Below are 14,220 nucleotides of genomic sequence, written 5' to 3' on the forward strand. Positions count from 1 at the left end.
TCTTTATCTTGTTCAAGTAAGAATCTCTTTTTCCGTGCAGGTGCGTGAAAGTGACCCTGGAGATCCAAATAAAGACATGGTGGTGCAGTTAATTGATGACTTCAAAATTTCTGGAATGAATGGTATACGTATCCTTTACAGAACAAAAAATATGGGCTGCTAGTGAAATAATCCCAAGTGAGAAAATATCCACGCTTCTGATTAAGTGAATTATTTATTTTTCCCTATCTGGAATATATGTATGTGACTTTGCATTTCAGTACTTACGACGTCAGTGATTTTTCTACTGTGCTAAAAACGGTCCGTGTTTCATCAGTGATTCTTATCAGAGTTTGGTCAGTGTCAGTTTTTTACTTTCAAAGTTTAGTCATTATTTTCATTAGTTTTTCTCAGATGTAAAAAAAAAACTAAGGCTATGTACGCACGGTCAGGATTTGAAGGAGAAATTTCCTGAGCGTTTCTGCATCCCCTTGGCAGGAAAAACGCTGCTGAAAAAACGCGCGCTTTTTGACGCATTTTTTGATGCGTTTTTGTACATCAATTAATGCTTTTTGGAGCTAAATAAAGTTATTTGGTGGGACATTGCTTAAACCCTTGGATTACCGTCAGAACTGGGGTGAGTATATTGGTTAATTTAAATGATTAAATAATGCTTCTGTTGTATTTCAAATAAAGTGTTTGCTCTGTGTCTGTGTGTTTATTTAACTCTTTACTTTACTTTAATTAGGTTTGGTGAATAAAGGGTCTAATTGACACCTTGTCATCCCCAAACAAAAGAGCTAGGTGTCAGCTAATCCCATTTGCCCAATCTCATTAGCATTCCCATTCATGTAATTTATGCGGCAGCTGAGCTGCTATTTTTAGCCTAGGAAGGTGCCATTTGCAAACATGGTCCCTGGCCATTATTAATAGCTCACAGCTGTTTCGTTAGCCACTACGTCCCCCCGATCAGCACTCAGCAGCGCTTTGGACGCAGCGTATTTTTGCTGCGTCCAAAACGCAATGTTCTAATGCCACACTTTTGTTGTTGGTACATGTGAATTCTCCGCATATAATGACTCTTCAATCAGTCAAAATATGCAGCAGAGATTAGCGTGTCCTGTACAGAAATTGACATTCTGCGGGTGAGTTTGGGTACGTTGCGACGATCAGGAGCTGCTGCAGGTTTGAAGCTGCTTGTTTATACAGCATCAAACTTGCACTGTCCTGATGTTAGAGCATAGTGGATGGGATCTCTGGAAATCCCATGTCCACTATGTGTGCATCAGAGGCTGTGAATCACCCGTGGACACTGACATGCTGCGGTCCTGAAAGACGCGCCGCATGTCAAATTCTCTTTCGGAGTCGCTAGTCTCTGTAACAGAAATTTGACCACTAGAATGTATTGAATGCGGTAAATACGCATGGTTCAGTGAACACGTGAATTTACCTGCTTTCAATAGAATGCAATGTTTTGGACGCAGCAAAAAATATGCGTCCAAAGCGCTGCTACGTCCGGATCTTGGGCATAGAGCCTAAAATTGAAAAAAAAAAAAAAAAAGGCGTCATTTTTCTAACCAGCAGAGGGAAAGCCTACCGCTAGGGGTTGATATTAGTAGCCGGGGAAGGGACCATTAGCCAAAAATGTTTCCTGGCTATTAATATCACCCCACAGCTGTTTGTTTAGCCTTTACTGGCTAGATTATAGGGGGACCCCAGAAAAAAATTGACGTGGGTTCCCCCTATAAAATCGAACCAGAAAAGGTTAAACCCCTCAGCAGTCCCAGAAATGGCGCATCCACATGATGCGCCAAATCTGGCGCTTAGCCTCCGCTCTTCCCACTGCACTGGTGGCGAATGGGGTTGGGGTTCACGTGAGCCTTGTATTTGCGGCTAACGTGAAGCTCAGGTTAGTAATGGAGGGCGTCTATAAGACGCCCCCATTACTAACTGCGTAGTAAAGTTTTCAATAAAAGACACGGCCAGAATAAAGTATTTTAATGAAATAAAAAACACACTGTTTTATTTTTTTTTTTTTATTGTACTCTGTCCGTGAAGCCCTCAATCTTCTGAAAAAAAAACAAGCAACCATATCCCTCACTTGTCCATCATCATGACGCAGTCCACTATTACGCTGTCCCTCGGCGATCCGTGTTACTTCTACAGCAGGGACATCAGCAATCACTGATGTCACTGTTGTAGAAGACAGCAATGTACACTGACGGGGGTGTGAAAATCATTCCTGTCAGTGTACATTTCTGCTGCAGGAGTGAGGTAACTGGGGTTCATCAGCTGAAGATCAGCTGATCAGCCCTGGTGAGATCACCACCATGGGAACATTCTTCAGAATGTTTCCACGGTGAGGTCACATGATTGCTCACGTGACCGCAGGTCCTGGCAGCACAGTACACTGCTGGGAGCGAGCGCACTCCCCGCAGTGTACCGCCGGGAGGAGAACATCGCCGGGGACCAGGGGGACATCGTGGGGGCGCCGGACAGGTAAGTATAGTGTTTTTTTGTTTTAGTTTTTTTTACTATCGTGGGCACGCCGGCTTGGCAGAGCAGACTACTGCTCCCCCCAGCTGACCAGCTCTCGCTCTTATCAGCGGGAGCGGTGGTCGGATGACAGGAGTAGTAGTCCTCCTCTTCCGACCCGGGTACCACCCGCGCCGCGTTTCCGCCGTAAATTTGAAACTATTGGTTTTAATTGAAACGCAGCAAATCCGCAGGTATAAATATTATACCTGCGGTTCAATTCAAGTCAATGGGTGCGAATTCACGGCGGAAACGCCCGAACAATGGACATGCTGCATTTTTTTTCCGCAATGTTGATCCTGAGCGGAAATTTCCGCATCATGTGCAAAGCACATCAGGATTACCATTGCTATAGCTGGCAAACCTATTAACAAGCATTTTCATGGCCTTTCCGCGGTGGAAAAACCGCTGCGGAAACACAGTAAAAACGCTTCGTGTGAACATAGCCTAATGGAGGTTTCTCAATCTTCTCTTATAAAACTTTCTGTGGAAAAAAAAAAAAATTAGACCGCACTCTGATGCCATCCATCTGCTGTCAGTTTTTCATTGACTCATAGACTTGCATTGGCAACTTTCAGCTGAGACTTAGATAAAAATTGTACATGTCTCCATGATTTTGTGCAGATCAATCGGTCCTAAAAAATACAATGACTTGGGAACAGCACTATAGACTATAATAGGTATGAGTCTATCCCTTAAAAAAATAATTGTGAGGCAAAAAATGGAAAAAAAAAAGTTGTGCTTGGCGCTGTCAGGATGAAAACATGGCTGAGAAGGTGTCGAAAAACAACAAACCTCTATTAAAAGACAGCAAGGCATTTCAAAATCAATGTGATTTCTTCCTATTCGTCTTATTTTTTTGTCTTGCAATTGTTTTAATAAGGCTATAGCCCCACTATCAGTATTTGGTCAGTATTTTCCCTCAGTATTTGTAAGCCAAAACCAGGAGTGGGTGATAAATACAGAAGCGGTGACACTTTTCTATTATACATTTTCTCTGATTGTTCCTCACCTGTTTTTGGCTAACAAATACTGATGAAAAATACTGACCAAATACTGATAGTGTGGCCGTAGCCTAAGCTTCTCTGTCTGATTTAACGGGAGCTGCAACAGTCTATACGAGAAATACCACTTCACTACTACCCTCATCAGTGTTGTACATTCATAAGAAACTAGGGGACATAAAGCCCATACAAGGTACAATGGATCACATAGGCCTGTTAGTTCTAAAAATACAATCTTTTTTTGAATTATTAAAAACAGGTTTTAGTGCGAATATATTATCCAAAAAAGTGCATAGGATAAACAGGTGGGCAACAACACAAAAAAAGTAGTGTGGGGCCTCCTGTCATTTATATGCGGTGGATTCACTTGTACCTAGCCCCACACTACTAGATGCATTATGTAAAATAGGAGGCAGGTCAGTGAATGCACAGTGAGCTGTCATATGAACATATTGATGCATATGTAAGCAGAGCACGAGCATATCATTATCTCCAAGCTGAAAGTAAAGATTACACAAGAACCACAGGACAGATTATATCAACCAAGGTACCATATTAATCAGTGTAATGTCACCCACCTGACAGTGTATGTGGTTTACTGAGCACAATCCTGCTGACAGGAGCGCTTTAATTACATAGTCTCTCTGCATTTTTTAATGAACTTTTGGAGCATATGCTGAGCTGAAACTCTTCAAATCCTCCTCACAAATTCAAACTCCTCTAAATCTTGGAGGTTCCACTCAATTTCTGCTCCAAACACTAAAAAAACAAACTAAGTATGCACAAGCCTCATAGAGCATTTATCCAGCTAGATAAAGGCTTCATGGAGGAAATAAAACAACTTAGAATTGAGTGTCCATATCCACTGGATGAAATTTTAAAAAGTATAATTCACACGTTGCGGAGAATCCCGTAGCAGAAATTGACAGTGTGCAGTGGATTTTGAGCAGTGAAAGTTACCATTTGCAATGTAAAGAGTGAAATGTGCAGTAAATTCTTTTTTTTTTTTCTTTTTTTATACTGTGCATTCACACTGTGCACCCAAATTTTAACTTTGAGACCAATATATTGCAGAATTATGCAGACAAAATACTTGTTTAAATTGTGGTCATGCTTTTGTGAATACCATCATTTTTTACCTTAATATGATACCAGATGTCTGTATGGTGTTTGAAGTTTTGGGTCATCACTTATTAAAGTGGATCATCAAGTCAAACTATCAGGGTCTTCCCATTCGCTGTGTGAAAAGTATTATTTGTCAGGTAATGTATACGTTGTACGCTACTTCGCTTGACTCTTAAAGCACCACTCCAGCGTTTTTTTATTCCACCACTGGAGTGGTGCTTCTAATCTAAGGTCCCTACCCCTACTCTTATGCTAACATGTCGCCGTCTTAACCTTTTATCGCTGTCGCTTCTGTCGGTCTCCAACAGTTTGTGACCTGCCGGATCACTCCAGCGTTTTATGGAGTGAGCCAGAGGTCACTCTTCAATGCAAGTCTGTGATAGCCTTGTTCTGGCCTCGTTATGGCTCCCATAGACTTGCATTGAGAGCTTGTGACATAACTTTTCTTTTCCGGCCAGTCAGAAGTTGCTGTTACAAGATGGCGCCTCGGAACCGGAGCAACGCCAAAAAAAGGTGAAGACGCCGGAGGGTGAGAATAAGTCCAGGCAAAGTGATCTTGGGATTAGAAGCACCACTCCATCGCTGAATCAAAAAACACTGGAGTGGTGCTTTAAGCAATATTTGTCAGAACTGTTCTTGCTTAAAAAATAACCCAATTTCTCTGATTTTACATTTTTCAATTTTTCTCTATGCTTATACATAAAGACATTTGTGTTGAAGTCATGTAAAGTACTAATACATATACAGTGTGCTCATCTCATGTTTTACAGCAAGTTTTTACAAATAAGAAGATAATGTAGTGCTTGAGAAACTAGGGTCCCGATTCGTCAGTGACTTTTCGCCTTTTTTTTTGTCTATTGTGTATTTTCTTTTGGTTGCATCCAATTCATTAAGGCCCCGTCACACTTAGCGACGCTGCAACGTTCCCGACAGCGATACGACCTGTCAGGGATCGTTGCTGCGTCGCTATGTGGTCGCTGGTGAGCTGTCAAACAGGCAGGCTCACCAACGATCAGGGGAGCAGCAACATCGTGGAAAGAATCTTTCCACGATGTCCTGCTCCTGGTTACCAGCCTGCTGAAGCAGGAGCAGGCTGGTAACCATGATAAACATCGGGTTACTAGGGGCACACGCGCACCTAGTAACCCATTGTTTATCATGGTTACCACTCTGCTACGATGAGCGGGAGGTTACCGCTCACTTTAGCAGGCTGGTAACCATGGTAAACATCGGGTTACTAGTGGCACACACGCACCTAGTAACCCGTTGTTTATCATGGTTACGAGCCTGCTAAAGTGAGCGGTAACCTCCCGCTCACTATAGCAGAGTGGTAACCATGATAAACAACGTGTTACTAGGTGCGCGTGTGCCCCTGGTAACCCGATGTTTACCATGGTTACCAGCCTGATCGCTGCTCCCGCTGGTCACACACAGCGATGTGTGCTGACCAGCGGGAGGGCAACGACCAAAAAATGGTCCAGGACACTTTGCAGCGATCAGCGACCTCACAGCAGGGGCCTGATCATTGCAAAGTGTCACACATAGCGACATTGCTGGTGAGGTCGCTGTTGCGTCACCAAAACCGTGAAACAGCAGCTATCTCGCTAGCGATCTCGCTATGTGAGACGGGGGCTTTACTCTATTTTCAACTTTTTTTTTAAAGTCCATTGTATATGCACTCTCCTGGGTTTTTTTTCCTTACCGCTTTGTGAGCAGAGTCTTGCAATTCCGGATGTTTTAGCCTGATTCATTTAAATTGCAACTTTTTGAAAAGTCCCCAAATTTAGACAACTTCACTCCAGTCCCCCCTTGTATACTTTTCAGTGCGCCACTTTTTTGGCCCATTTTTTACATAATTTTGTGAAACGTATGAATTTTGTCACCAAGACTGAAAAAAGCCCATTTTTTATTTTTTGCCAAATTCATGAATCGCGTGCCATTTTGAAGAATTTGGTGCCAAAAACAGTAACTAATACCACAAGACAAAAAAGGAAAGTGACCTAAGGAAAAGCACGAATGATGAGTCAGGGCCTATGACTATATTTACATAGATTTATTTCAAGGTATCAGCTCTGCAAATTGGTTTGAATATAAATAAGTCAAAGTTTTTAAATAGCTTAGGTGACAACGAAATCAGAGGATTCACTTGAGACACCATGGGCTGTAGTAGGGCTTTCTTTTGTCTCTGATATAATATGCACTGAAAGGCCACGGCCCCACTATCAGTATTTGGTCAGTATTTTTTCTCCGGAGCAGGAGCCAAAACCAGGAGTGGGTGATAAATGCAGAATTGGTGACTTGTTTCTATTATACCTTTTCTCTGATTGTTCCTCACCTGGTTTTGGTTCCTTCTCCTGAGAAAAAATACTGACCATGTGGGGCCCTGACCTAAGGGAGTTTATGGCTATGCACACAGTGTGTACCTAGCCTAAGTTAATATAAAAGTGCAGGCTACTGTGAAATCCTATATCATCATTCAACTCCTATCTTTTCAACTCAAAAGCAAGCAGGGACTCTACCAACTAAAGCATCTCTGCTTGTCCTTTAGCTCAAAAGATATCACCTGAAAGATTCGATATAGGACTTCACAATCTTGTTACTGATTGTAAGATGGACTCTACAGGATATATAGAGAAGCAATGTGAACCTTTACGTGTCACCTCTGTGTATTTGATATGCTATGGTGGAGGCTCATGGAGAGAGCCTATTGGAAGCTCACTTCTATATAGAGGAAGAATTTCTGAAGACAGTGTAGTCTACTGTACACGTTATTTGACTTGTGCTATACAGCGAGCAAAGATGCACAAGACTGTAAGAAAACTAATGAAAATTCAAGAGTCTTGTGAAAATGATTTTCCAATATGACATGTATTATTTCACACAATGAAAAAAGTTACAAGGGATTTTACAGCTATGTAATGTCTCCCTCCGTCTGTGTGATCGTTGCATCCTACTATTACCATAACAAATATTACTAGACTTGAGCTTCAAAATAGATATTTACTTGTGCCGAATCCATTTATGTTCAAGAAAGCTTATTTTATCTAAATATAGAATCTTTCCAAATAAACCTGTGCTTGTATTTTGTAGGTCCTTCAGGGCTTGGACTATCTGCATAGCAAATGTAAAATCATCCATACTGATATAAAACCGGAAAACATCTTGATGTGCGTTGATGATGCTTATGTCCGTAGAATGGCAGCAGAAGCCACAGAATGGCAGAAAGCTGGTGCACCGCCTCCATCTGGTTCAGCAGGTAAGGACATGGGTGTATGTATGGAGTACAGTAGTAGAAATGCATCAAACCTGACCGGGTATGTCCTCAAACGAATTAGGTCTGTCCTTATGGTCCCTAACTTGCTTTTCTAACCATGTTTTCTCTGAAATGCTATAGCGTTTTAGGGTAAAACATCCTTGACTGCAATTGTGGTTCAGGTACCATGAATCTAATGGCAGGTTCCCTTTAGGTCTGTTGATCAGTCTGGATTCACATATCAGTGTTTGTTTACATTGCGAGGACGAGCCTCAATGAAAGGATCGGTTACAGGTCTCCTGACCACAACCCGAAAGCCTCTTGTATGCCTATGAGGCTGTTAAGTTCGGGTGAGGAAACCCGCGACTGGTGTCTGCATTCCAGTCCTTACTCAGGCAGAATTCATACATCCATGTTTGTGCAGGCCGAGTCTGATGGAAATATCATACTAAGGCTACGTTCATCCCTGTGAGTAGGATGTATACATCAAAAACGTATGTAAGCGTGTGCCATACTATTTTGAGTTTCAATGTATACGTCCATCTAACGTAGAATCATAGAATCATAGAATGGTAGAGTTGGAAGGGACCTCCTGGGTCATCTGGTCCAACCCCCTGCTCAAAGCAGGATTCACTAGATCATCTCAGACAGATGTCTGTCCAGCCTCTGTTTGAAGACGTCCATTGAAGGGGAACTCACCACCTCTCGTGGCAGCCTGTTCCACTCATTAATCACCCTAACTGTCAAAAAGTTTTTTCTAATATCTAATCTGTGTCTCCTCCCATTTAGTTTCATCCCATTGCTTCTAGTCTTTCCTTGTGCAAATGAGAATAAAGATGATCCTTCTACAATGTGACAGCCCTTGACATATTTGTAGACAGCTATTAAGTCTCCTCTCAGTCTTCTTTTTTGCAAGCTAAACATTCCCAAATCCTGCAACCGTTCCTCATAGGACATGGTTTGCAGACCAGTCACCATTCTGGTCGCTCTTCTCTGAACTTGCTCCAGTTTGTCAATGTCTTTTTTAAAATGTGGTGCCCAAAACTGTACACAGTATTCCAGATGAGGTCTGACCAAAGAGGAGTAAAGACCGATAATGACTTCACGTGATCTAGACTGTATGCTTCTGTTAATACATCCCAGAATTGTATTTGCCTTTTTTGCTGCTGCATCACACTGTTGACTCATGTTCAGTCTATGATCTATTAGTATACCTAAGTCTTTTTCACATGTACTGTTGCTTAGCTCTATTCCTCCCATTCTGTATATGCTTTTTTCATTTTTATTGCCCAGATGTAGTACTTTGCATTTTTCCCTGTTAAAAACCATTCTGTTGGTTGCTGCCCACTGCTCCAGTTTATTTAGGTCTTTTTGAATCCTCTCTCTCTCTTCTCTAGTATTAGCTATCCCTCCTAGCTTTGTGTCATCAGCAAATTTAATCAGTTTACCCTCAATTCCTTCATCTAAATCATTGATAAAGATGTTGAACAATACAGGTCCCAGGACGGAGCCCTGTGGTACCCCACTTGAGACATTCATCCAGCTGGATGTGAAGCCATTTACAACCACCCTTTGAGTCCGATCACTAAGCCAGTTATGAATCCACCTAACAGTTGCCTGGTCCATTGCATACTTGGTCATTTTTTCAATAAGGATGGTGTGAGATACTTTGTCAAATGCTTTGCTGAAGTCAAGATATACTATATCTACAGCATTTCCCTGATCCACCCAGTCAGTGATTCTGTCATAGAAGGAAATTAAGTTAGTCTGACATGACTTGTTAGTTACAAACCCATGCTGACTCTGGTTAATCACTTCATTCTTATCCATGTACTTACATACATGTTGTTTAATAATTCAAAGATCTTTCTTGGTATAGAAGTCAGACTCACCGGCCTATAGTTCCCTGGGTCCACCTTCTTCCCCTTTTTGAAGATAGGAACAACATTTGCTCTTCTCCAGTCTTCTGGGACTTCTCCTGTTCTCCAAGAATTTTCAAAGATTATGGAGAGTGGTTCTAAAATTTCTTCTACGATCTCCTTCAGTACTCTGGGGTGTAATTCATCTGGACCTGGTGACTTGAACTCATTTATGTTAGCTAAATATTCCCTCACAATCTTTCTGTTTACAGATAACTTGGATTCCTCTATTCCTTTAAAAGGACAGTGAAGATCAGTTGATGTTACATTTTCTTTCTGAGAGAAAACAGATGCAAAATAGGAATTAAAAAGTTCGGCCTTCTCAACATCCTCTCTTACCATTTCTCCATTTTCATCCTGTAAAAATCCTATAGCATCTTTGACTTTTCTTTTACTTTTGACATACCCCCCAAAATCCTTTTTTATTGCTTTTGACATCTCTTGCAAGCCTTAATTCATTGTCAGCTTTAGCTAACCTGATACGTGCCCTGCAGGATCTGCAGACTGCATTATAATCTTCTTTAGATATGCCTCCCTCTTTCCATTTAATAAACATTTCTTTCTTTCTTTTTAGCATGTGTTTAAGTTCTGTGTTCATCCATCCTGGTTTCCTTAAATGCTTCCCATTCTTCCTACTTTTCGGGATTGTTAACGATTGTGCTTTGAGAATCTCATTTTTAAAAATTTCCCATCCTTCCTGGACATTTTTGTCCTTAAGGACATCCAGCCATTGGATGCCTCCTATTCTCTTTCTGAGTCTCTTAAAATCTGCCTTTCTAAAATCTAACCTTGAAGTTTGAGTCTTCACATGTCTTCCTCCTCTAGTTATCCAAAATTCTATAATAGCATGATCGCTGCCTCCTAGGGTCCCAGCCACCTTTACCTCCTCAACCATTTCCTCCCTGTTTATAAGGATTAGATCCAAAGTAGCAGATCCCCTTGTTTTCTCCCCTACCTTTTGGAAGATAAAGTTGTCAGCAAGAGAGGATAAGAATTTGCTTGACCTGTTAGTTTTACTTGAGAGAGATTCCCAACAAATGTCTGGATAGTTGAAATCTCCCATGACCACTACGTCATATTGTTTGGAGAACTTGGTCATTTGATACATAGAGTTCATCCATATCTTCAGCTTGCCCAGGTGGCCTGTAGTAAATGCCTACAATGGTGTCCTTTCCGTTGTTCTCTCCTTGTATTCTTACCCAAACAGTTTCCACAGAACTCCCAGTCTCTGAAGCTTCCATCTCTGTGCAGATATACGCTTTTCTAACATACAATACAACACCTCCTCCTCGTTTATCAAGTCTGTTTCTTGCAAATAAGTTGTATCCTTTTAGCCTTTTATTCCAATCATGTGTATCGTCCCACCAAGTTTCAGTGATTCCAATGACATCATATTCCTTTTCCTGCATTAGTAGTTCCAATTCTCCTTGTTTGTTGCCCATGCTTTGTGCATTTGTATAAAAACATTTTAGTTTGTGATTGGTTTCTCTTCCTCCCATATTTTTATTATTTAAATTGTTTTGTCTTTGTTCTTCCTTTCCACTTCCAGTAGCAGAGATCTCAATAGTATTTGTCAGCTGTATGGCTTTTTCTGGCCTTTTGCTTCCCTTCCCACGTGTGTGTGTGTGTGTGTGTGTGTGTGTGTGTGTGTGTGTGTGTGTGTGTGTGTGTGTGTGTGTGTGTGTGTATATATATATATATATATATATATATATATATATATATATATATATATATATATATATATATATATATGTGTGTGTGTGTTCTGTCACGGTGGATCAATCTTGCAGCTCTGGTTCCTGGGTTCAAATCCCGCCTGGGACAACATCTACAAGGAGTTTGTATGTTCTTCCCGTGTTTCCCTGGGTCTCCACCTGGCCCTCCGATTTCTTTATAAAGAAACGGCACAACAAGTAATTTTCTTCATAATTTATCAAAAATATTTCATCCAGTATATATACAAATAATTTCATAGCCATATATTCACCACTGTGAACAATACATCCGGGCTGTGATACCGGTCTAAGCGAGCTTCCGAGCTGCAGACAGATACTCAGTGTGGGTTGTTCATGCGCACAAGAGCGCTTCCATGAAATGAGCAGGAGGGCAGAGACACTGACCAACGATGAGTGAAACACACCTGCGATGACATTTTCTGGAAACCTGAGGCTTGAGAAAGGGGGAGGTCCCCCGAAAATGTCGCCGCTGGTGTATTTCCCTCATTGTTGGTGAGGGTCTCTGCCCTGATGTTCATTTCATGGAAGCACTCATGTGCGCATGAACAAACCATTGTGCCATTTCTTTATATGGACTATAGTCAGTTGGTGTGAGCAACTGCTGTGCGGCCATGATAAAGTGTGGGACATTTATATTATTAAGCCAGTTTTTTATTTTTTGGAGTACTCAATATCTTCCCACACTCCAAAGACATACTGATAGGAAACCTAGATTGTGAGCCCCAATGGGGACAGTGATGATGATGTCTCTATTGTGCTGTGTGAATTTATGGCGCTACATAAATTAGTAAAATAAATACTTAGTATGTTAGGTTGTGAGGGTTATTAATATTTTTATTCTTTTTCCTTTTAGTCAGCACAGCTCCGCAACAAAAACCAGTAAGTACTTGGAAATACAATTTTTATAAATGAATGTATGTGTAGTATTATGCATCGCTATATATTCTGATTGTGTCCTTGGCCTACATTTTATTTCTTTAACTGTATAAGTTCTTAAAGGCGTTGTACACTACTCGGACAACCCCTTCTTAATCAACATGTTTCCACCAGTAATATACACTTATACTTACCATCTGTACTGTTATAGCGTTGTCGGCACTCTCTTTTCTGGGGCACACGTCACATTGTTATGTCACGCTAGCCTGGTGCCCAATCAGCGCTGGCTTCACTCTCCCCACCTTTGGACGAATCAGACATCAAGAGGAAGTCAGAGGTGTGACTGTCCTGGCCTCTCATTTCCTCTTGTTTGATTCATCTGAAGACGGAGAGAGTGAAGCCAGCGCTGATTGGCTGCAGGGCTTGCGTGACATAACAGTGTGATGCAAGCCCAGGAGAGCGAGTACCGGCACCGCTGGAGGGGAGTGTAAGTGGTGTTTTACTGGTGCAAACATGCTGACCGAGAAGGGGTTGTCTAACTAGTGGACAACCCCTTTAAAGGTAATCTTCTCCTGTGTTTAACATTTAATATAGGTCAACAAATTGTAATATGCTTTTTTTACTGTTGTTTTTTTTTTTTTTTTTTTTAGGTTTCATGTATTTACCAGGTAATTTGAACCTTACAGGGTGCTGCTATTGGTTTTTATTGCGAGGAATTATTTTTGGTTATCTGCCATATTATTATATTTAATGGAGAAAATAGTAACTAAAATCATCTTGCAATATGTCATAGGCACACTGTCTCCTAGTCTGCCATGACCTGTGATCAGTGATCTCATTACTTTCTTTGGCAGTGCTTAGATATTTATGTAGTTGGAAATCTGACACCAATTTAATTGAACTGACTTCTGCTTAGACTGCTGTGTCAAATATTAATTATTTGTTTTATTTACAGTGATCTTGCCATTTTTTCTTTGTGTGGTAGTCATTTTTGCAGAATCATAATACCAAAGTGGTGACTTTATTTATTTTTTAATTACTTTGAGTAAAACATTGTTTTTGCTATTCATCAATACTGAAAAAATGACAACTTTGAGATCCTGAGATTCACTTAAATTTGCCAACCATTATGGCTGTACTTAACATTGTCATTTTTGTAAAAAATTCTGACCTGGTAAGATATGGTCATATTTCATCTATAACAGAAATCTATTTCCTACATTCTAGATATTCTCGATTTATTGGGGAAAATGCATGACTTTGCAAGCTGTACTCTTTAAACACTTAGGGACTAAACAATAGAGAGATAGAGATCCAGTGGAATAATACAGACAGTCCTTTTGGTTAAATGTAAATTGGAACTTGTTTGTAGTCTTCCCTTATATATTGCTTTCGCATGACAAAATAGTGCAAGCATGTCTGAAAAGAAAAATTCTGATTAGATACAGTGATATGCTTTTTATATTTGTCAAGTAGTTGTAGGCAAAATTAGTGTGGGGTTTCTTTTTTTATTGCTTTTTATTGTGATCACATTAGGACTACTTAAATACATTTACAATTTTGTTCCCCTTTATGCAACAATTATTTTTATATATATTGGACACAAGTTTTTCAGGAGTTTTTTTTCAATGGAGGTGGGGTTAGTACCTGCGATTTGGACTGGCAGTAGCTTTTTTTTCATCATTTACTTATTTATTCATGTATTCATTTATTTCACACATTGTGCCCCTCATAAGATCAGAAAAGACTTAAGGGGCATTTCAACATTTCTCTTTTTTCTCCTTTTTAAA

The 14,220-nt window shown here is 40.5% G+C and overlaps 1 protein-coding gene across 8 annotated transcripts in view; it reads left to right on the plus strand.

Annotated features, from left to right (window-relative positions):
* Positions 1-14,220, plus strand: part of SRPK2 (SRSF protein kinase 2) — a 172,452-nt gene that overhangs the window by 134,947 nt on the left and 23,285 nt on the right. For 5 of the 8 annotated variants that reach the window (XM_073652236.1, XM_073652238.1, XM_073652239.1 and 2 more), the window contains 5 exons: positions 41-128; positions 4,674-4,780; positions 7,734-7,899; positions 12,408-12,433; positions 13,081-13,098. In XM_073652236.1, the coding sequence (XP_073508337.1) occupies positions 41-128; positions 4,674-4,780; positions 7,734-7,899; positions 12,408-12,433; positions 13,081-13,098 (405 nt within the window). The remainder of the gene's footprint in view (positions 1-40; positions 129-4,673; positions 4,781-7,733; positions 7,900-12,407; positions 12,434-13,080; positions 13,099-14,220) is intronic. The other 3 variants (XM_073652237.1, XM_073652244.1, XM_073652240.1) reach the window with 1 other exon arrangement.

The sequence above is a fragment of the Phyllobates terribilis genome, unplaced genomic scaffold (genome assembly GCF_046119375.1).
Source record: "Phyllobates terribilis strain yellow unplaced genomic scaffold, ASM4611937v1 Scaffold_11__3_contigs__length_659146591, whole genome shotgun sequence".
NCBI lineage: Eukaryota > Metazoa > Chordata > Amphibia > Anura > Dendrobatidae > Phyllobates > Phyllobates terribilis.